The sequence below is a fragment of the Bacillus rossius genome, chromosome 5 (genome assembly GCF_032445375.1).
Source record: "Bacillus rossius redtenbacheri isolate Brsri chromosome 5, Brsri_v3, whole genome shotgun sequence".
In the NCBI taxonomy this organism is placed as follows: domain Eukaryota; kingdom Metazoa; phylum Arthropoda; class Insecta; order Phasmatodea; family Bacillidae; genus Bacillus; species Bacillus rossius.
In genome coordinates, this window is record NC_086333.1 from 84,072,442 (window position 1) to 84,096,501 (window position 24,060).

General features: G+C 41.6%; 2 protein-coding genes across 3 annotated transcripts in view; both read left to right on the forward strand.

The window, feature by feature from the left end:
• Nucleotides 1-314: 314 nt before the first annotated feature.
• On the forward strand, nucleotides 315-11,120 carry LOC134532167 (zinc finger protein 771-like). 2 transcript variants are annotated; one of them, XM_063368544.1, is made up of 8 exons: nucleotides 315-551; nucleotides 982-1,134; nucleotides 1,322-1,517; nucleotides 2,060-2,384; nucleotides 4,282-4,476; nucleotides 5,909-6,076; nucleotides 7,247-7,439; nucleotides 9,402-11,120. In XM_063368544.1, the coding sequence occupies exons 1-8, from the start codon at nucleotides 429-431 to the stop codon at nucleotides 9,591-9,593; spliced, it is 1,545 nt and encodes a 514-aa protein (XP_063224614.1). In that variant the 5' UTR covers nucleotides 315-428; the 3' UTR covers nucleotides 9,594-11,120. The 2 variants fall into 2 exon arrangements, with proteins under 2 accessions (XP_063224614.1, XP_063224615.1); XM_063368545.1 differs by having other exon boundaries at nucleotides 2,063-2,384.
• A 5,366-nt stretch (nucleotides 11,121-16,486) lies between these two features.
• Nucleotides 16,487-24,060, forward strand: part of LOC134532168 (mediator of RNA polymerase II transcription subunit 12) — a 99,781-nt gene continuing 92,207 nt past the window's right edge. The window contains exons 1-6 of the mRNA XM_063368546.1: nucleotides 16,487-16,703; nucleotides 18,826-18,954; nucleotides 19,537-19,638; nucleotides 20,313-20,504; nucleotides 22,176-22,335; nucleotides 22,951-23,171. Of these exons, the coding sequence (XP_063224616.1) occupies nucleotides 18,865-18,954; nucleotides 19,537-19,638; nucleotides 20,313-20,504; nucleotides 22,176-22,335; nucleotides 22,951-23,171 (765 nt within the window). The 5' untranslated portion in view covers nucleotides 16,487-16,703; nucleotides 18,826-18,864. The remainder of the gene's footprint in view (nucleotides 16,704-18,825; nucleotides 18,955-19,536; nucleotides 19,639-20,312; nucleotides 20,505-22,175; nucleotides 22,336-22,950; nucleotides 23,172-24,060) is intronic.

Below are 24,060 nucleotides of genomic sequence, written 5' to 3' on the forward strand. Positions count from 1 at the left end.
CATAAAAACGTCAAAATTTAAAACTATTTATCCGCATTGTAAATTAGTATAGATAAAAACTAATATTTTTATTTTATCGATATTTTTTTTAATACTATTTCGATGTTTTAGTTTTTTTTATCAATTTGGGCAAGATATGAGATATATATGTACAGATACCTACACACGCATTAACTTTTTCTATTTCCCGGAGCTCTCAACTCCATGTGGGATTTACAGAACAAAAATTAATAAATAGTGTGGATTTAATTACGCGTCATTATTGTAATTATTGTCTACTGTTCTTTTATATCGATGTATTGGCTGCACTGATTACTGCCGCTCTGTGTTGTTATTTTTGTTGTTGTTGGTCCATATTATTTGTGTACATAATTTGACTTTACTGTTTTTGATTAAAATATATCAAAGGTGCATGTGAATAAATAAAAATGAGGTTGAATAAACTATGCCGCCTGTGTGCTAAAGAACATGCATCTTTAATTGACGTTTACGGGGAGGAAGGTGTAAGACTGAATCTACTATCCAAGTTGGTGCAATGTTTACATATTTGGGTAAATATCAAATAGTACGTGAGTAAATAAAGCTGAAAAAATTTTTTAAAAAATGTTATCGAGTTTATTGTAAATGAAACAGAGATAATGTTTAGAATGGCGATTAGGGTATAAACACAAAAATTATAGAAATGCTGTTTTTACTTTCTTCTAAAGCCGGGTCTACAAAAAGAAAGTTGGTCGCAACAGTCATGGAGGTCGTAATAATATTAACAGGGCGTTAAAAGAGTAGTATTCGTTACCAGGTTCAATACATTTTCTAGGGACCTTTGTTAGAATCAAATGTGGATTGCCATGGAAGGCACTTATTCTGGCAATGATACATGCCTTTGATAATTGCAAGATTTTAAAAACTACGTGTAAAGATATTTTGGTAAAATCATAAACCATGGGTACCATTGAAATGCAGTGTTTGCCCGTGTGCTGGCAGGTGACTCCGGAGGACAAGCTGCCCACGACGATCTGCGCGGGCTGCTGCCTGCGGCTCGGCGACAGCGCCGAGTTCATCACGGACAGCCTGCAGGCCCAGGGTGTCCTGCAAGGCCTGCTGGGGGAGGAGGCCCCCGACGAGAAGCCCTTGGTGGTAGGTCCCCCCGGGGTCTCTCGCACAGTCCGAGTCGTAACTGCCGGTTGCAGGTTTACAACTAAACATTAATATAACCTGTATGAATAATATAAATAAATATGATTGCATTAGTACAAGTTACTAGAGTGTCAGTGTGTCGGGAGTTGCACTGCAGTAGAGGCGCTGCTTGCGGGGGCTGTCGCAGGAGGTGAAGCGGGACGAGGACTGCAGCGGCTCGGAGAGCGAGGAGGAAGACGAGAGCGGACGGGCCGACGAGGAGGGAGGACCCGGCCAAGAGGAGACCGCGGTCGAGGAGGATCTCCCGGGGCCGCCGGCGGAGGGGGCGGCGCCCCCACGCAGCCTGGTGGAGTGCATCCTGCAGGACGCCCCTGCGGAGGAGCGTGAGTGGCCTGGGTCCCTGCAGAACCTGCCTCGACGACATTTCACATATCTCAACACTTTCCTTCATATTTCAATATTCTTCCATCCTTAATGCTTCACTTACCTAGTTCTGTAGTAAGTACTGGTTTTTATTCGATGGTATTATTTATGTGGAAACCCAGTTTAATTCCAAATATCACACTTTGTTTAAGTAGGTCTCTTCAGAATGTCTGCAAAATTGAATTTTGTAGATAAAACTTTGAGAAACTGAATGTTATTTTAACTAACTATTAACTAAAAGAGACAGTTACCTTTTATAAATTTGTTTTGATTACAATTATAATTATTATTTAATTTTTTTTAATGGGTTATATCTTAATATGAGAAGTATTTTCTCTTATACATCCAGTTTCTAGCTAAATTTTTATATGTAAATAAATAGTTGAGACACAGTTTATGAAGATAAATAAATATACTGTTATATTTGGGATAACACAGGTACAGAAAGTATAGTCTAATAAATAAATAACTCAGCGCACGCACCGAAGCCAGTCCGACGCAGCAGGTGACGGTCGCAGCGAGCAGAGGGGGCAGGAGGAAGTGACCGAGGCCGGCCCGGCGAGGCGGGCGCGGCGCGAGGTGCCCCGGGGGGCGGAGGCCCCCGGCAGGAAGAAGCTGCGCCCCAAGCTGGAGTCCTGGTACGAGACGTGGCAGTGCTCCGAGTGCCCCGCCGTGCTGGGCTCCTCGGACCAGCTGCGGGCCCACTACGGGGCAGACCACCCGGGCCACGTGGTGCGCTACCAGTGCGTGGACTGCTCCCGGGTCTACCCCGACTGCCGCAAGCTGGCGCGCCACATTCGCGTCCACTGGAACAAGGGCAAGTTCAAGTGAGTCGGCTGCTGGTGCCACTGTGCTTGCTTGCTGTGTTGCATGTCTGTGCTATACTGCTGGTATTTCCTTCCATTTTGTCCATTTCTTCTGTTTCGAGACGCAGATAGCGGCATGTAAGTCTGCAGGGGATTGTAATTTTGTAAAAAAAACAACCATCCTTTAAGAGAACTGCGTGAATTTCATAGTAACAATGTAAATACAATGTTTAACTCTAAACTGTTTGCATAATGGACGTACGTGATTTTATGTTTGTTGCACATGTGGAATACTTATGACGAGGCGACGACGGTGCAGGTACATAGTAGTGAGCAAACTGTGAGGACTGCAAGAGGAAGTGTGTCTGTTACATGGAGTCTCATGTGGTCTAGTACCATGAATTTGACTTTCGAGCTGAGTCGAGCTGAATCTACTCGCTTGACTCGAGTGTTCAGTTTCCGCCCACCTCTATTTGAAACCGAGGTTTAGCTGAACACAAATAGATATCTCTCGTGATCTTAAAAAAATTTTACAGTACATATATTAATAACTCCAACTTAGAAATCAAACTCTGAATAATCCTGCTACTTTAAGCTGCCCAAGTTGTATTTTAATCACACCCCCATTAAATAAGTTCTTTGGGATTGGCAGTGTTTCCGTGTTCACATCTGGCACATTATAATTGGTAGGGGCTGGAAAAATTATCATCTTGCTATAGATGCTATTTTTTTTTGCTAAATTTCCTACTTAAATGCTACTTTCTTAAAATAATTGGTTTTTTTTAAAAAAAAAAAAAATAATTAAATTAGTTTAAAATGTCACTAATTTTTGATACATATTTATTTTTAAAATTGGTTTTAAAATTGCGGTACAAAATGTATCGTTTTGCACTGAGAAAGAAATAACCATATCAGTGGCCTGACTTACCTTATGTTAGTACTTGGCAGTGTGTCTAGTACACATGCACATGTATAATTAAATTAAAAAATTTGTGTTAGACACTTGATATTCACAGAACTTCAGTTAGTACACAATATGTCCATCATCTTTGCTGCAGATATTCTTCTGTCTCATGGGCAAGAGTTGTATGGAAGATGAATGGTATAGGAATGCATACGGGACAAGCGAACAAAAATTCAATATGAGACGGACGCCCCAAATGATGATAGTGTGTTTAAAATTCAAAGCATTGCCATCTATTGTCGAAGTTCAAAACTGAACTGTAATTAGCGCCGTTAGTTCGCTAGCTGCCACGAGCTCCACTAAAACGACGAGTCTCACCAAGGAGAAGGATAGGAAGTTGCATCTGGTGTGTGGGTTGGCCAAAATATTTTGTCTCTTTACAACGTTTTAACGGTATTTTACAAAGCAAGTCTACTGTATTTATCCGCTGATAGGTTTGGCTGTTAAGCTTCCTGTGGTACCGGGATTATACTTACAGTTCTCGGTGCCGGTTGATTGGCTGGGAGTCAATGGAACCGAGCACTGAGAACCAGGAACAACCCTTCACTAGAACACGTGTTTCTATAACTAGGACTGTTCCTGTACCACCACCGATACCTTATACTGCAATCAACATTTACAGTTACCGTCTACACTGTATGAGTAAATAATTTAAACATAATTTTTTTATTAATATGTTAAAGAAACATTTTTTTTTCTAAATCTAAATTCATAGTAAGTTTTATCGAAAATTGTGCATCATTTGTATCTACTTGTAGTTAGACAGTGCATAAGTTATTAATTTTTATGGTATGCCTTTAGAATTCTAGTTAAAATAATTCAGTAAAGATAAAAATAATATTATTAAAATTATTACAAATAAATATAGCAAGTATTTTAGACAAAAATGAAAGTTCTGCGCAGATATTGTTGAGCTAGCTGTGGCAGCCATGGCATGCTTGTGTGGGCGCGCAGGTGCGAGCAGTGCCCCAAGACGTTCTCGACGCGCCAGAACCTGGCGCACCACGCCATCCTGCACGAGGAGGACCGGCCCTGGGCGTGCGGGCTGTGCGACAAGCGCTTCCGGCACGCCAGCTCCCTCAACTTCCACCGCGTCGCGCACCTCGGCACGGGCGAGAGCAAGTTCTCCTGCGCCGACTGCGGCCGCAAGTCAGTCGCACCAAACTGCCGCGTAGTCTCGTTTTTATAACAGTATCGGTTTATTGGCTTAGCCTATGAAACACGCCAAGCAGATTCATTGTTAGGGACAAGATTCAAGATTACATTGTGAATTGCAATAAAACCTAAACACCGAAGAGCATGTCGGTACACAATGTCATACTGAAATGTGACTTGACTCATAAAGCACCAAAATGCAATTACTAACATAAAATTAATCAACATTTTTAATTAAAGCTTAGCTCAAATCACTAAAAGTAATTTTTAATGTATTCAGTTCAGTGAATGAAATGTACTCAGCATGAGGTTTTTACAAAAATTAGTGGCTTTTGGTGGTCGAATATTTTCAAATTGAATAGTTAATTTTTAGAATTGAATGAGAAAAAGTTTCAAAGTCGGATAGATGTTATATTTTATTAACCATACAAAATGCAATAGAATAAACAACAATCACAGATAAAGTAGTAAGACTAAATTAATTTATACCGCAACATTTGCTGTTCTTGAAACTTAATTTGAAAGAAACTTGACACCACTATGTCAAAATGTTTTTTCTCAAATGTGATATAATAAGTAGCTAAACCAATTGACAAAGTTCAAAAGTTATGGCAAACCATTTTTCTCAATTTTTTTTATATCAAGTTATTACTCTTAAATCAGTAGTAACAAAGTAACAAAATAGTTTGGTTTTTACTTAAAGTAAATTGTGGATTGAAATAAACAAAAAAATAAAATATTAATCTTGGATATATATAATTAGAAAAACATGTTCAGAAAATTTGTCAAGTATAATTTAAACTAGGATACCGTTGGAGTTTTCAGAACTCATGTAGCGTGTTAACATTCTGCCATTTGCTTTTTGGTGGTAAAGAAGTAAAAGATTCCACTCTTTTTTTTTCCCAGATGCATTTGGTTTATCATGTTTCAAAGTCTTAGAACTTGACACTCCGCCACTTTTCCCGGTATCCGTTCATGGTAATGAACTTTGTTTATACCTCCATGATTTAAAATGTGCGTAACTTTAAAGATTTTATTTTCAGTCTAGAAGGTATTTTACATGTAATAACAGTTCAATACAAAGTGTTCCATATATATGTGTGATATATATATTTATATATATATATTTATATTAATATTAAAACACATCCATGTTCATCCCTTGATCCAGACGGCGTGACTGTATCTGTGTCCCGAGGCGCACGATGCTTGCTGTTTCACTTGGTATGTCGGGTATCCTGCCTGGCCAGACAGGAACTTGACTATCAGATCTCGTGGATATTTCGTCTCTCGTTTTCAACTTGCGATTCCTTGTCGCAACACAAGTTGTAGTCACGTTGGTGCGAGCATCGTGTGCGGGATGAAGGGGTGGACTGGTAGCGGGCTCCCGGGACGTGAGGGTGTGACGGTCGGCGGTGGTGTGCAGCTTCCTGTCGAGCCAGAAGCTGGAGCTGCACCTGAAGATCCACGCGGGCACGCGCGAGCACACCTGCCACCTGTGTGGCAAGAGCTTCACCGTCAAGCAGAGCCTCATCGCGCACATGACCACGCACGACGAGGGCCGGCCGCACGTCTGCGCGCAGTGCGGCGCCGGGTGGGTCTCCCCCTCCCTCTCCCTCTCCCCCCCTCGCTTGATACCACCCCTGCATCTGCCGTCGTGTCGCAAATAGACCAGTATAATATGCGCGCAAACTTGCGCAGCTGATAATAATTTCAAAGAATTGCGTGACCCATCGCTATCACATCCATGATATTACACCAATATCTCGTGGAAATATTTGCGACTGAAAAACAAATGCAAGGGAGGTATTGAATTCAAATTTTTAAACACAGTTGTTAGATAAGAGTAACGATGGAAAAATGAAAAAAAAAATCCACGTGGTGTGTAAGACAGAGTCTCAAATGCGTTCCTTCAATGCTACATTCTCACCTGATTGCCCTTGGTGATCTCTGGTGATCCCTGGTGACATGGACGGTGACGTCCCGCCCTGCGTCTCTGCTGTCGAAGCTCCGCAGCGTCACTCAGCAGGGGTGCGAGGGTGCTGGCCCAGGGGTTGAACGAGTCCCGTCAACTGTGCTGGCTGCTCCGAGAAGTTGTGGTGTGAGCAGGGCTGTCAACGGATACCAAGGGTCCGGCCCTCCTCACATTACTGTACCTGATGTTCACGTTTCCCAACCCTCAATTACAACAATAAATAAAGACTAAATGTTTCATACCGCGGCCATAACTGCAAACATAATCCGTGCATATTGCATAACTTGTAAGGTTTCCAATGGATTCTATAAGCAATAGACTTGTAAATGCTGTCGTATTAGGGTAAAATCACACATTAAAAAAGATTTGTAAACTCTACTGTGGCCCCAGGGATTCCCCTCCCACCCCCCTCCTCACCACGACAGCCTAGAGGATTAATGGATATGTAGTTGTCCATAGTTGATAGGGTTTAGTTATTTTATCAATGCATGAAGTAAATTTGGTAGTGTCCAAACATACATACATTTATACACTACACTAAACAAAAAATTATATTAATAAAAATTGTCCTCAAGACAATTCAAAACAAAAAAAAAATAAAAATAATTGCATGCTAATTAATTCTTACATCTGCTTTTAATATATTTTCTGTCCAGATATGTCTCAATATTTAAGAGTACAGAAATATTTGCATGGTGTTGTGTGTCTCAGTCTGAACGTGTGGGTGTGATAGACGTAGCTCGGCGAGGGTTCGGTAAGCAGGGGTGTGGGACGGGTGCCCCGGGACAGGTTCAAGACGCCGTACAGCCTACGGCACCACGCGCTCATCCACTCGGGGGTGAAGCCCCACCAGTGCGACGTGTGCGGCAAGCAGTTCCGCGGCAAGAGCGCCCTGCGCCAGCACAACCGCATCCACACCGGCGCCATGCCCTACGACTGCGACATCTGCGGCCGCAAGTTCCGCTTCCAGGGCGTCTTCGTGGTGAGTTGGCAAACTCTCCGTAATTAGTAATGTGAGGGTCTGCCGCATAGGCGTACCCAGGGGGGTGTTATGGAGGTTCAACCCCCCCCCCCCCCCCCCCCTCTCCCGAAATAAGGCAAGAAAATTATGAACACTCATGTCATTCGAGCTCAATTTCTAAACACAGAGCAACGAGAGAAATAACGTCACCAAGCAGCCCAATTGGTAAGTAAACGCAATCAAATTTGAATTGCAGTGGTTGGTTCATGATAGGTCAGTCTAAATTCTCAAATCGCGGTGATTGGTCTATGGAATAATCAGTTCAACTCTACTTTGATTAGGTTTTATATTTGCTTAGTAGAATTGGGCATTGTGTAACAGTAGTGATTGCGACCTAATTTCATACAAAACTCTATAAACTATTAAAACGTGGGGGGGGGAGGGAATTGGGGGTTGGGACTTTATGGTTGTTTTGTCAAGTCAGGTGCTGTGTCATTTTGACTGATACATGGTGCACTTTTTCAAAATAATGATCTTTATAAATAAAAATTAAATGTTGTTCGTTGGAAAGTGCATCACTTGAGAACGACTGGGATGTTTTTTTTTTGTTTTTTTTTTTTCCTTCCCCCTCGTAATATCCAAATAAGGTTTTTATGGAAAAAAAAATTGTTGAAAAATTGCTCAGAAAATTTGCTAATTAGTGGAAAATGGAATTTTTTTTGTATGAAAGAACATAACTCATATTTTGAACGATGGATATATGTAATTCTATTTTTGTTTTGTTCATTATAGTCCTGCAAAGGTTTAAGGGAAAAAAAGGAAAGTTTGAAGATTCGGATAAACTGCAAAAATCATTATATTTTTGTATGCGCTCTCGATCATAATTGACGTTAGTAATGACATATTTGGTTGATTCTTTTGTTTGTTTTTGGTTTACCTGCCAGGATTGAAAATAAATTGATTAAATGTTTTCAATTTTAAAAAAAAATATTTGTTTTTACCTTCTTTTTTTTTTCATGATCTTCAGTTGTTTAATTTCAGTTGAATTGTGATTCTGTTGTAAGGTTATCACAATCTTTTCTTGAAATGAGTTAAGTTTCATCATTTTATTTCACACAAATTTACAGATTTAATTATGAAATACAGTGAGTTTTGGGGTGACAATTCTTCGCAATGCTCATTGTGTCGCAGTTGAAACAATTGAACTGAATGGACACATTTTAATTGAATGAAAGCCCTACAACATTCCCCTTTCTGCCACTCATGTTGAACCAGAACAGTTGTAACATCAAAGAACTGAAGTCCAGCAAATCTGCACATCTGACTGGGACTTAACCACAGAAAGGGTATTTCCCCACAGGAGGAGGATTCTCCTTAGAGTGGGTGTTTCCCACAGAAATGGGATTTACAATGCATCCAAGGATTTCCAACAGAATAGTATTTTTTTTTTTTTTGTAATTGAATACAATTCATTTAATGAATTTTTTTTAGAGAAGTATTTATCTGGGTATAATTTACAACTTATTCAGATAATTTAAATGATAATATCTTGATTAGTATATAATTATTTGTTCCAATAAATCACAAGAAACATTAATGAGTAAACAATCGTTATTAGAATGGAATTAGACCTTTCATTACAATTGATTATGATATTCAATTTTAATTTTTTTTAATTTTTTTTTTTAAATGTAAAAACCACTTGATTTAAACCATTGTTTACACCATGGTTTAAACCACTGTGGTTTAAGTTAGCCAACCCTGATTAGAGTATATAGTTTCAATTGAAAATGCTGATAAGTTTCATGGTTTTATTTGCATTTCAGTTCTTTGTGGTGCATCAACTTGGATTCCGGTGTTATGTGGTGTATCGGCATGCTCTTCTGTATTAGTTGGTGTTATCCTAATAGTCCCTGCTTGTTGCTGATGTTATTGTGGAACTGTGCTGCGAGGTAGGATGCAGTTGGCAGTGCTGTGTTGCAGATCCACAGGCGGCAGCACACGGGCGAGCGGCCCTACAAGTGCGCGCACTGCACGCGGGAGTTCGTCAGCTGGGCCAACTACAACAAGCACATGAAGTGCCGGCACGGTGGGGGCAAGCCCCTCCCTGCCGCGCCGCCCCCGGGGTACCACTTCACCGCGCTGCCTTCTGCCGTGCCCTACGCGTCTCAGTGAGCGCGGTCTGGACCCCGTGCCATCCACGACACTTTCGTGCATCACGTCTGCCTGTCTGGGGGGCGAGAACCAGACCAAAGTGTTGGACAGAGCCGCTCCTCGGTTGGCAGCACTGTGACCGCTTGGCTCGGCAACGTGCCGTGATGCAGTCTGCTTACACTCGTGTGTTCCAGATGTGGGACCGTAGTGTAGGGCAGCCACGAGGGACACATTCGAGCCATGGAACGCACAACCGTGACCTCAGACATAACAAGTTATCATTTGCAATGTTCTTGCTTGCATTCGCCAAACCCAACCGTGCAAGTCGGCCTGAGGTGGTGTGAAGAGAGAGCTGAACACCAGTGTCGGCAGGCAGATGCATGTGCACAGTTGTGGTGACACGCTGGTACATCTGCAAGTAGGAGTTTTCCAAGTTGAAACCCAGTCTGATCGCCTGGGAAAATGTGAAATGTTTAACACGTGTTTTTTTGAGATGAAAGTTGTTTGTCATGTAGTAAGTCAGGGATACGTGGAGCCTTCTCCACTCCGAGAGGTCCATGTGCAGTGTGTGAGTTGTGACGGTCAAAGGAAGTCTTGTACGTCCTTTTGCATTGAGCCTCCGTGCGTAACCCCGTGTTGTGACAACATACAAGCAACGTCATCCTCATTCGGTTTCCCATTGGTGCATCGTCGGGCCAATGCGGGGAGTTCAGCCGGTCTCAGTCGGGCCACGCTCCAGGAGCGCCAACTCCCTCTCTTCAGAGCGAGGAAGAGAACACTGCATCCACGCAGAGTGAGTTCAAGTACCAGCGTGTTGGCGATGGTGTCTCGTCCATAACTCACGTGAAATAAGTACTTGTAATGTTGATGTTGAATATGATTCTTTATTTGAACATTACATTTACACAATCACTTGAGTGTAGTGTATGAAGAAAGAAGACTGATGTGAATTGAGATGCGAACCTCTGGTTTAAAATTCATTATAGACTGATTTATAACGTAGTAGTGCTATTTGTGAAAGTTATTTTAGTAATATAGTATATTTGTTACATTAAATTAAGTAGAACCTCAATTTTACATTTCCTCTTAATTACACTAATACTTTTTATTCACTGACGCATGCCTCATATCATTAAAATGCATTCCATTAATGTGATTTACACGAGAGAATATGGCTTACCCTGACGTAGTCTTATTTTGCCTGTATTTGGTGAATCATTTCAGTGTTAAGAAAACAACCCTTAAAGTGCTGAAAGGGAGACACTATGTTCAGTTCACATTGTATAACACTTTATTGCATATTTGTTATTTAATGTATACCTTGAACCAAGCATTGCCATATATCTCTGCACATTTGTATTTGAGCTGAAATAATTGGTGTTCTTTGGGCCAGACTTTGATAACCTCTTACAGCTCTTTACTGCAGCTATGTTTTATCACCAACTACAGATGCAAGAAGGTTATAGGCTACTATTTGTAAAATCTTGCATTGAAATGGGAATATTGTTATTCTCAAATAATAAAAATAATAATTATAATACTCACCAATATTTTGTAATTATCTTTTATGATTTATTACTGTTATCCTTAAAAAGAAGAATCACATTTATTTTTAAACAATAATGCAGATAGTGAAAAAAAAAAAAAAAACATTTATAATTATTTTGAGATGATAGAAAAATAAGTACAATAATGAGTAACATGTAATTTGCTGTTTTCCTTCATTTTTACTACTCACCATTTTTCTCATACAGTTGAAAAATGTAAAGTAGGGTTTTTATTTTATGTGTACTCATGTGATGGTGTTTTGCTACAATGCTAATTTTATGTAGTATTTATGTAATTATAAGTTCAAAATTCCACATTAAAAGAAGTTGTAGAGATTATATTAAAAGTCAATGGACATCACACCTTAGATAAAGTGCTGATGTCATAGTTTATGTAGTTATAAAACTTGTAAAAGATATTTTTTTGCTTAAGGGGCTAGAAAATGTCTAGCAGAGGATGTCTCTAAAACGTTTTGGTATGCTTCACCTGCAGCAAATAGAAAATTTTAATATTAACATTTTACTACCTCAAGCAGTGCTGGCTATTGTACTTAGTAAAATATGTTTTCTAAAAGACTGGTTGGCCTATGCTGATTGGTGGATGTATGTACAGTAAACTTTCTATTATCTGTTTTCATTGTAGCCTACATGTCCAGATAATTGAAACCCTGTGAAAAAAAACTCATAATTTGTTTCACTGTAAGGACTGCCCTCCAATTTGGGTCGCACCGTACATTTGTCTTCAGTAGAATTCCGAGCACAAGTGAAATATTTGTGTACTGTGTCTCAGCTTATTGGAACATAAACAATACAGCACGGTGTTGCCGTGCTGTCTTTCTCCGTCTGCTGGAGAGACGGCCCCGTATTTAATTTTTCCACCCCTCGGTGGTAAGATATTCTTTCTTCTACCTTCCTTGTCCTTTCATGAACTTAGCACGCAGAGATAAATGTGCCAGGCTGGAGGAACACATAAGTAGCACTTCAGTTCATCAGTTTTGTGAGGCTTGCTTTCCACAGACAGGAAAGTTTCCATAAATCAAAGAAGGATGCAGCACAATACGTGGGCATCTTGCGGAGACGGCCGGTTGAATAGCTTGTCATGAACACCACGTGAAGATTGCCATCATGTATGTTGCTGTTTAGCGGTCATTTACAGCAGCCAAAGAGAGAATGTTAACTGAAAACTACTCAAGATAATATCACGCGAACCATGAACACACAAGTTCGAGTTTTTTTTTTTGTATTTTTTTTATTCCTCTCCATTTGCGGTGTCCCTTCCTCCTGCCGATGCCAGCCGGGCACGTGGGCGGGCCAATAACGGCACGTGTAACAAACAAGATGGAGTCTGGAGAGTGAAGCAGCAGTGATGGGTCCTCCTCGGGTGTGAAGTGTGACACACGTGACAGCTTCCTGACTCGGTAACAGTGTGGTTAAAAATATATAACGGCCAAGCGAAGAAAGGCGTGGGAGCAATGCCTTTTTTTTTTTTACAGCTTCAGATTGTAGCAAACTAATACTTACGGTAAATTTAAGCACAGACGACCCAAAAGCAGGATCATCCAGGCCCAGATAATTGAGAATTTACTGTATGTGTAAGCCAGTCATTTAAAAGATCATTTTCATCTTCGTGGATTGGCAATTTGATTTACAAGATCCTTTCAATTATCAAAGCACCAGAAACGTATTTTCACATTAGAAGCTATAATTATGTAAATAATATATACATTTATCTCGTCTTTTAACCCCCCCCCCTCCTCCCTGAAATTTTAATGACGCAGTCTGCGTCGTTACCCCCCCTTGTGGGCACCCCTGGTATAACTGGAAAAGGGAGATGATAAAGGAGGCTGACGACTATAAGTACTTGTGAGTGACCTTGCACAATAACCTGGAATGGGCTGAACAGGTTCAACGGGTGATAATTAAGAATAGGAGGTCGCTGGGTCTGCTTGGCAGTAGCCTATATTAAGCAGGAAGGAGGGTAAGGGAGAAGGAATACTTTACATTGGTCAGGCCAATGATGAAGTATGCAGCGGTGATCTGGGACTACTACCTATTGGCTGAGGCATGGGAACTAGAGATGGTGCAGTGCAGAGCAGCATGGCGAATGATGGTTATGTGTGGTTGAATGGTTAGGCAAAAGGGAGACATTTATAGTATGACGGAAATGATTAAGGAGTTGAGGTGGAAAGCATTATAGGAGTGGAAGAGGGTGGAAAGTTTAGTCAGACTGTATAATATATTTAAGGGAAAGGTTGGCTGGAGGAATCTGGGCACTGAAATGCACAGATTTGGTTATAGACTACGGAGATTGAGGTGCCGTCACCCGACCTCTGTGAAAGGCCCGGGGGGTACCTTACGGGCGCTACGGGCGTCGCGATGCTGTTGTTGTCTGGAGAGGCGCCAGGCTAGCGGGCTGCTAGGCCGTTGGTGTGGGGTCGTGGGTACTCTGCCCCCGCGTGCCCCGCCAGGTACACGGCTTGAATCTAACCTGAATTGTTCTCCCTTGGCTGTGAAGGTCGCTCGGCCGTGTGGAGAATGGGAGACTACGGAAAATGGTCGTATATGAGTTGGTGAGAATTACCTTCAATTTAGTCCCACTACAAAAACTCTCACTAACACTTGGCGACGTCTAGCAGTTACACAATTAACAAAAAAAAAACAACACTACACGACACTGAAATGGTTACGGCGGCAGTCTCGCGGGACGTGGGTCGATGCTCGCTGGAGACGGCCAGCGCCGAAAATTAATGGGTGCAGGGGGGCTCGATGAGTGTGCTCATAAGTTCGGTGAAACACTTACGTGAGTGATACGATACACAGCGCGGTATCACAATGAAGACGGTCGGGATATGCCCGGTTCCGCAAAATACGCGCCGAGTCGACGTGGGCAGCGGTGAATTAATAAAAGGATTTTTTCAGAATAAAAATAATCAATGAAACTAACTTGAATGCTGTCCACGGACACACGTCTGTCCCCGGCGCGGATTGGTTGGAGACTGCAAATTGGCCGCCTCGCAAGGAAGAGAAACTTTCTCTTCTTTGTGAGTCGGCACCAAAAACTTATAATAACTTAATTTGTTATATGATGAGTAAAAAACATGCTCCAGGTGCTTGATTAAAACTTTGCACCTGGTACATAGTTGCTTAAGGCTTAACAGTTGTTTTAATTGATTTATTAAAATTAAAAAGCGGTACCAAGTTGGCGACTGTAAATTTAACTACAAATTGTCTCAATGAGCACTGTTTGGGTTTGAATTCCCTTAGTTTGGCTAGACCACTATCATAGGCCAATTAATCAAGGCCAGTAGCCGCTGTGGCTAGTAACAAGGATTGTTTTTTGTACCGTGCGTGCCGCGCACGGACAGATTCTCTACGACGCACTTGCTCACTGCTTGTGATTAATTAATTTCGTCCTACTGCCTCGTTTGGGAATTGTTTTCTGTAGTCGAGCCCCCGGGGTTTCGTGTCCTTATGTTTAATTCAGTTAATTCAGGTCACGCCCGGGGCACTCGCTTGACTCAATCCCGCTGGGCAAGGGGCGCGCTCCGAAAACGGGATACGGTACTGGCGGTGCGGAGCACGGGCTTAACGGCCATGGTCAGTACGACGTCAGAGGTTAATTAAAAGTTGGGGGCACGCTTTCCTTGAGTGTTAAAGGTTGAATTGGAATGAGCTGGACGATTGAATGCTCTGGGTGAGATATGCATGGGATCAGCGTTTTTTTTACAAGGAGTGGGGAGCTTAACATGGTGACGCCGTCCCCGCTACCTCTGATTATTTAGACGTGATTTTTGTTAGGTTCGTGTTCTCAGGGGAGGTTCGGCCTTGTGGCTAGAGGTAGGGGTCAACGCAGTAGGGCCCCCCGAGCTGTTGAGGCCACTCGGGACGCCTGAATAATAACACAAAACTTCTTCAGATAGTTGGTGAATTTAATACAGCACAGCCCAATACATGGTGCTGCCCGTTCTGGCCGTAACGGTTTGCCCGACGCGACTAGTCACACGCGCAGCTCACTTCCTCAGTGGCGGCTCACGATTCTTATGCGCGTGAGGGGCAGACTCGTATACGTGACGCGAAAGTTACAAAAGACACTCTGACATGGCACACGATATTTTGAAGCACAATACACTACACTAATACCTGGCTCTGGATAAACTGGGCTAGCAACACGTAGGCCCGTGTCTCCGGCGACTCTACGTGGTGTCTAGGTGTGTCCCAGGGACTGAATCGTTATTAAGTTTGGTGGCGCACTGCCGTACGACGGTGATACATAAGCCCTGACATGACGAATTACACTTAGGCGAACAACTATTCCACTAACATATTACACTTGATAAACTGGGCTAGCAGCACGTAGGCCCGTGTCTCCGGCGACTCTACGTGGTGTCTAGGTGTGTCCCAGGGACTGAATCGTTATTAAGTTTGATGGCACGTGTCGCCTGCTGGCTGCCCCGTGCGGGCCAAAACTAAGTAGCCTGAAGGCTAGGTTGGGCGTGAAGCGCCGACGTAAAACCACATACTCTCCCCACAGTACTTACATATGACGTGGAACTCTCATCTCGGAGCACTGATTGAATTAAGTTAAGTACCTCATGGTAAATTTAGGCCGACCGCGGAACTGTACAAAAGGTTGAAAAGAAATTACACTATGGAAAACTACATGTCGGTGAATGCAAAGGTTGAAGGTTCCGCGTTGCGCGCAGGCTGCCGGCCTGGTTGAGCTCTCGAAGGACACTAGCGGTGTCGCCGCGCGCGACCCCCCTCCCCCGCCAGCCCTCCCGCGGAAACGTGTGAATTTCGCGGGAAACTGAACCGGCCAGGTTCGGGACAAATCGCACATTGAAACATGATTTTGCAAAGACTTAATTATTAATTAATAAAAAATAATGTTTAATAAAATCCTGTGGAAAAACATAATTATAACAATTTGTTGTAGTGCGGCGGAAGGATATGCCACACCCGGCCGGATCCTTGCGCCGGTGTAGCACTCGTTGTATGGCGTTCGCCTCGTCGCACGAACTGCACTTTGCTGCGCGCACGGGCGCGTTCGGTGCACACGCTTTTGCGAGACGTTGATGAGGCATAGCGGTCTATGCGACAGAGGAGCATTGGCGGTCGGCGTCAATGGGATGACTCTTTGCCAATAGGAGTAATATTATTAATATAACCCAATTATTGTTATTTATATTTTTCTAGTCGAATTAGGTAACAGGAAAATAAAATAGTTTAACGTTACTGAACAAGTTTTTAGTTTTCTTTTTTGGTTTAATATATTATGTATATATATTTAATTTTGAGAACATTTAGGAAAATAATTTAAATTTCGCTTTTGGTCAACCTGTGTAACTGCGTATTGAATTGGGGTCGTGTGTGCCTTGTAGACCACTTAGGAAAAAAAAGTGGTTTGTCGTTAATTGTAAATATTGATGTAAATGTTACGGACTTACGGTATTTGAAGTAGCATGTTTGTAAAGCTATGACTAAAGAACGTTTAGTAATTTATCGGTTTTTGTATATATTAAAATAATTTATAATAAAAATATTTCTAATTAAATTTATTAGGATTTAATGAAAATTAAAACAGGTAAGCAGTGTGGTCAGTATTCTCTCTTGATTTGTTTTTGCCAATTTACGTTACTGTACAGACAGATACAGTTTTATAATAGTATAGATGAGTTGTGCTTGTTGGTAGATTCTAGAAAGGTTAGTCTGATAGCCATACTCCTGAAGAGGAACAAATTTCCTTCTGTTCCGACTGCTCACACAGTTAACCTGAAGGAATAATATGATAAATTTAAACTGCTACTCACATTTATCCAAAATGAGAAACGTAAATGATGTCAATTTGTGAGCTCTTAAGGTAATTAAATGATTTTGGGCATGCAGCTTGGATACATGAAGCACTGTTTCTTGTTATGTGAGTGGGACAGCAGAGACTGAAAAAAACCACTACATTTTTATGAAGCACCAGACTAGCTAATTATGTATCAGTAATTATTTAGTTTAATTTTTTAAAGAATATTAAATATTCAAATTGTGAATTTTGGGCTGAAGCACATGTCAAAAACAGACTTCTGTCTGGATTGGAGTGTAAATCCTTGTAAATATATGTTCTTTTGTAACATTTAAACTATTGTCTCACCATTCAGGTTTAGAGGACCGTGGTGGTTAAATGCACATCGCATTAGTAAACTCTGGTGTTACAATGTAGTACAGTACATTAGATGGAACATCACGCTGTTTAATGTGAACCAAATTATCGTTAATGCATTGGAAGAAAACAAATGAGGGACATTTTTTGGTGTGGCACCAAGTAGCATAGGTCTTGAAATCCATCAGTGATTTTAATACTACTTAAAGTTCTGTTGTCAGATATGTCCTTAAGTAGTTTGTTATAAAAAATAAATATTTTTTTTATGCATTTATATTTAATTAATTATTTAAAAGGCATAAAATTCCCATTGATAAAACCGGTTAAAATAGGCATATGTGACAAAAGTTTTTAGATTATAAAATTCATATTCTAGAGCATCAGATTATTGAAGGTGGGTTTATAAACCAAAAATTTGATGTTTGTCACACACAGTCAAGTAGTGGGGTCCCTGCTTGAAGCCCCCTCTTATTGCTCACCCTGCGAGTGTCTTGGGTGGTACTGAGCTCGCGCTGGTTCCATCATCGGTCGCGCAGGTGGCTCCACCGACGGGACGCGGGGATGCGACTGGCAGCAGTTCATGTAGCTACTTACGTCCTTGTGATCGTGCAACAAGACGTCTTGAAGGCCCCGCCTACCCGGGCGCACACACTGTGCAGAGCTTCAGAAGCAACCAGGCCGTTTGAAAACTGCTCAGCATATCAGAGTGCCGAGGGCGGATGAGCAGTTCGGTTACTGTACTTTGTTTTCAAACTGTATTTTAAGAATAAAGCGTGTGTTTTCAGATTAATTTTAGGGCATGAAACACCTGATGAAAATTCTTGATAGCTCTCGAGGGACTTGCATTGCACCGTTATCTTCATCTCTCCGCTGTCTAATGTTATGGTTACTGCTCAAATCTAATAGTTACCCTCTGAAGGATGAGAAGACTGTGCGACGGTCCACAGCCCTGCACGTAGATGAGATACCGTGCTAGAAGCACCAGCAAGTGTCACACTTAGCAACTACCCTCAACACAAACACACCCCTCGACATGGAAACTGTCACAGAGTGTTTCACGGCAGGAGTGACCTCACGGGGGGACATGTGGCGGAGATCGCAGTGTGCCGGCGGGTATTCTCAGGGTGACAACACTTCACCCGTCTTCTTGCATATCAGTGTCAATTCCAGGGTGTCCACAGGTCGAGAAAGTTCTGAAAGACATGAAAAAGTAATGAAAGAGAACTGGACGCAAAAGTCAGGAAACATTTTCTGAATAAACACTGTGGTTCCGGAAGTCACGAAGCTATTTTCAGTAGCCTGTTGCTAGTTTGCATTTTTTTTTTGAAGCCTCACTTCAGTTTATTGTGGCACATTTAATACAAATATTTGTAAGAGCTTTTTTTTTTGTAGCAAGTCTTAAGTTTCTACATCATCATACAGACCAGTTTAAAAACTAAATCATTTTCTAAATTGGTATAATTTTGGGAATCATTGTATAAACTCATAGGGCCCACGGATAAAGAAAGCACGACTCCAGGCACTGACATGAAAGCACAACTTGTCTGTGCTCCAGAGGGGACCTTGCCTTGACGCTGGTTCCTGAGCGCGGAACATGATGGGGTTCTCCTACGAGAAGAGGCCCTTGAAGCGCCCGCGCCTGGGCCCGCCGGACGTGTACCCCCAGGAGCCCAAGCAGAAGGAGGTGCGTGGCTGCACTTCTCCTTGTTACTGCTTCTTTAATAGTTAACTTACGTAAGATCTTGTGTACATGAGTTAGGGTCTGCTGCACAAGAGTGAAAATCGGATTTTCAAAATCAGAATTCTTTTCAAGATCTTTATATTTCAGTCCTGTATCTTAAAAGCTTTTAGCATGCTTTAATTTAACAATATAAGCAAACTAAATTAAATATGTTTCAACAAGCACTTCACACCTAGAAGTAAGGCAGGGAGTAAAAACAATCCATAGCTGTCATTGGTTATCTGTACTTGAGTGAGCAAGTAACAGTTGGACTTATTTAGTTGTGATATAATTATGTAAACTATGCAGCTTATGTTAATAATTTGGTGTTCATCACATTATTAAAACTGCCTTTAACTGTGACTGTCTCAGTTCCTTCAATTTTTGTTTTTCTTCATGTGATAATTTTTTTTCCCCTTCATTTACTCAATATTGTCCTGTTCTCTCAGTAGTAGCAGTGCGAATGTTGAATGATATAAAGTAAGACTAGCGTGCAGCGCTGGCAGTGAGCAGTGTGCCGTGCCCTGAGTGTGCTGTGCCTTGCAGGACGAGCTGACCAGCACCAACGTGAAGCATGGCTTCGCTACCATGCCGCAGCTGTCCGACGAGTTCGGCACGGCGCGCAACTGCAACATCACCGCGGCCAAGGTAACCCTCGGCCTGGCCCCAAGTCTTTCCTCCGACGCGCGAACGCAACGTGAAGTATCAACGACCCTAAGTCTGTAGCGATCAAAATAAACTAACAACGTTAGAATTTAACATTTATCGAATAGGGCTACTGGGTGAGAGGAAAGGAAGGAAGAAGTGAGAGGTAGATGGGGATGAAAAGAGAAGGGTAGTAGGAAGAGTGATGGTTGGAGTAGTGACATGCGATAGTAAGAAGAAAAGGTAATATTGTCACGTGATGCTTTGCGTACAGGTGCGCCTTACGCTTGACAATTCACTCGCAGATGCCTGCCTTGCAGGCGTAAGGGTGCAGTGTAGGCTGTGTGGTGGCTTTCCTCTTCCCGTGAAGTCTGCACATGATTTACGGTGTATGGCTCCATTGTTCAGTACACTAGTGAGGGGGTGAGAGCCTTCACTTACTATCTAGTCTAGGACTGGGTTCAGTTCTACTGTACGACATGTTGATAGGCAGGTCCTGGGTCAGGGGCAGAGAGGTGGATCCAAGTCTGCAAGGTATTACTTCTGACGTTTAGTCGGACAAAGGGATAGCAAGTGTAATTTTTCTGTGGTTGTATTGCTAATGAATGATGCCCACATGCATATCCCAGTGTGGTGGAGTGGTGGAGTGGTGGAGTGAAGGGCGTGCCCGGGCGCAGGTGGTGGAGTACTTCAACGGGATCCAGACCAAGAAGGAGGAGCTGAACACGCTGCCCGACATGGGGCGCAAGCGGCAGCAGATCAACCCCAAGGACAACTTCTGGCCCGCCACGGCCCGCACCAAGAATGCCGTGGAGGCCTGGTTCAAGGACCTCGCCGGCAGCAAGCCCCTCAGCAGCTTGTCCAAGAAGGTGACGGCTCCCGGGGACACCACCCCTTCGAGTGCCGAGACTGCGGACGAGTGTGGAGACAAGATTTGAAGGCTTTATCATTAGTCCAATTTCGTTTTTTTAAAAACACAGGACTTCTGTATTATTGTTTTTATTTTTATAAAAGTTATTTTGTATTACTTGCTCAATTAAAATAATGGTACAATTTACATGCTGCATTATTACAATAAAATAATTTGTTTGAAATTGGTCTAAAACAGATACATTCATAACAGTAAAAAAAGAATTGGCGAGAATTTGTGGTTTGCAAGTGATTCAATGAGAGCTGCACAATAAAACAAATTAAATTTAATTATCTGTTACCTGCACTTATGTAAAAATTTTGTCTGGAAATAATGAGAGTGTTTTAATTTCAATCATTAAAAAGGGTACTTTTTTAATGATTTTGAACAAGGGCCTAACGCATTGCAGACATCAAGGACAAGAGACAAGAAGGGGTGATAGTCCAGAACAAAGTGTAAAGGAAGGAATGGCTGGGGGAATCTAGCGCCTTGTGACCTAGTTCACTGCACATTCGTCATGTTTCCCACGTGCACATTCGGGTTTGAAAGAATCACTTTGATAATTTAGAATCCTAATGACTGAGCATTTAGTAACCAATATTTTATCATATGTAGGGATGGTGATTTTTCGTGTTTGCTAAATAGATGCGAAAATATGCTAAATTATATTTTTTCCTCTATAAAATGCGAAATCTAGACTATTCCTAGATAAATGTGAAATCAAGGTAAAAAACGCAGATTTGTCTTCTTTCTACACAATATATTTACCGATTGTATTTAGTTTCAGTTCAGTATCAAAAGAAACCATCATTTTATGGTGTATTCAGCACAAGTATCTTATTGTCACGTCATTCGCAACGACTATTGTTCGAAATGAAGAATGGCCATCTGTCCCTCGCGATAAAGAACAACTATGTAGCTGGAAGATTGTCCGTCATCTTGCAGAGTACAGGTTTTTAGGCCACCATATTGCGACATCTCTGCTTCGCCGCGCTAACAATTGTGTCCCATTTTCTGGCTGTGTTTCACCTGAAAGCCGCATTATTGTGTAGTCTGTGGAAGGTGGTGTGTTTACAAATACGTGCATACTCGTGAATGTGTTGTATACTGTTATTTCTCGTGGTAAAAATGGGTCGAAACGCCATTTCCATTCGCGATAGCATAAATGAATACGAAAGTGAACAGTTCTACGAAAGTGATACAAATATTTTAATGTGCAATTTACGTAATCGCCGTCTGGAGTGGAAAAAAAAAGGATGAACTTGAAAAGCACATTAAATCTGAGGGACATCAGACTGCAAACAAAAGATTCACCGATAAGTCGGATGAAGAAAAAAAGTTTGTAAAACGGCAAGCAACTGTTTTTTTTTAAAAATATACTTTTCTTCAGTAATGTTAAATGAGAGAATTGGCTAAAACTTGTTTTTAAAAATGCTACATAATGCTTAATTTCAAATTCAAAATGCTAAATGTCATTATTTTAAATGCTATAAATCACCATCTCTAATCATGTGGTTTTCGCCAGTATTGATCATCACAACCAGTTGAAGTGTGTGTGTGAGCTGCGTCACAGCGTGCAGTTGGTTTCTTGCCTGCGAAGGACCTCATCACAGGTGATGCGGCTGTGCAGGCCCCGAACTTCAACAAGAAGGAGGAGATCTTCTCGATGCTGTGCGAGTACCAAGTGCCCATGCTGCGAGCCTCGTGGTTCATAAAGCTCAGCTACGCCTACACGGTTGCCGTGTCCGAGGTGAAGATAAAGCGTCGCCAGCTCACGGACCCCACCCAAGGTACGGTCTGTTTTGTGTGCTGGCAATACGCGTGACTTTTCTCTTCAGCGATGTCGGTTTTAAAATTTTTTTTTTTCAACTTTTCAAATGAGGCCGACCCGACCCGGTTAATCTTCTCTTCGGTTGTGATCTCCTGGAATCGTGAACACGAGTAATAATTTTGATTTCAAAATTTAAAGGTTTGGCCCGAGACCGAAAATCCTTCAACTTCGGCTACTTTGTTTTCATCCTGGTGTTGTTTGTTTTCATTCTGGTGTGTTGTTTTCTTCATGTTGACTTGTTTTATCGTGGGTGATGTGTATAGTCCGTGGGATGCGTTGTTTTGGTGTAAAGGCTGGCAGTCTGTAATCTACTAAACACTTATTATATTAGAAAATATTATTAAAGCGATTTAAAAAAAAATAGTGGAAAAACAATGTATTTTTCGACCGTTTGTGGTCCAATATTTTTTTTTATTATATACGTAAATAGTTTTAAGTTTGTTGTTGTATCAATGGGGAGCATGTGGCTGGATATGATTAAATTTATTTAAATTAATGTTGATTTTTTAAATTATTTAAATTTGTAGTTAGACTAGTGTTGAAGGGGTGCGTGTGTGTGTGTGCGTGAGTGCAGAGTGGACGGGCACGCTGATGAAGTACCTGAAGGACCAGCTGGGCAAGCTGCAGGACTACTACCACACGCCGGGCGGCTGCAGCAACGCCGGCTCCACGCCCAACCCGGCCAGCCTGACGCCCGCCGCCTCCTCCCCCGCCCCCCCGCCCATGTCGGACGAGCAGAAGGCGGCCCTGCGCCAGTGGCAGTACTGTGTGCAGCTGGCCAAGTACCTCTACGAGGTAGTCGCATTCCCGTTCCGCAACCACAGGCAGGCCTTCCATTCCACGGTTCTCACTTCTTTCTTGTTGTAGAGAGAAGTGTTCATCATATTTTAAACACAGTAGAACTTCATTTTTACGTACCCGAGATTTACGAATTCCCGTGATTAACGTATTTTTTTTACTTGCACTGTCGTTTTCCCTGTAGTACTAATGCCACTACCTGTCCGCTTTATGCGAATGCATTTCATGTAATTTACTTTGCAACAGCGCTGCATTTACTAGCAAACCATTAGAAAAGTTGAGATGGAACGGTAACAGTTGATGGCAAAAAGTGTTTGGTTTATTTATTATAATTCACAATGTATGCTTGTTGTCAAGACTCCTTTGTTTACCATTGTAAACAACTTGCGTTTCTTTTGTGCCATTTATGAGATGAACTACATATATCATGGCCATGAACCAAAACTTTGGTGACATGAGCATGATAATTATGTAAATTCATTTTGATATCTCTCCTCGTTAAACTTTAATTTACTAATGCATTAAAATAAATAAGTATAAAAAGAGTTTTTACATAAACATTGGCTTACTGTACCCTTAAAAAAATAAGTTGTAAAGCAACGTACCAAATACCTGTAAATATGGCATATTCAGCGACATTTGTTTTATTTTGGCAGCACTTAATTTCCAAAAATTGCATTTGAATTGTTTTTCCTAAATGTAAACAAGAGTTGTAAAAGTAGTTGTGTTCTTTTAATATAATTTTTTTTTCCGATAAAAATCTGAAATTAAATGAGTGTTAACAGGCATTGATTATTAATAATGTCCATAAATGAATTGTGTAAGGTAATCTCATAAAAAAGTGAACAGTTTGAGATGCTTCAACATTCACATCATGAACCAAAAT

Excerpts from the sequence above, each read along its gene's own strand:
- LOC134532167 (XM_063368544.1), top strand. The coding sequence starts at position 429 with ATGAGGTTGAATAAACTATGCCGCCTGTGTGCTAAAGAACATGCATCT. Across the intron at positions 1,518-2,059 it reads GGACGCCCCTGCGGAGGAGC|CAGGTGACGGTCGCAGCGAG; the intron begins GTGAGTGGCCTG and ends AGTCCGACGCAG. Across the intron at positions 4,477-5,908 it reads TGCGCCGACTGCGGCCGCAA|CTTCCTGTCGAGCCAGAAGC; the intron begins GTCAGTCGCACC and ends GGTGGTGTGCAG.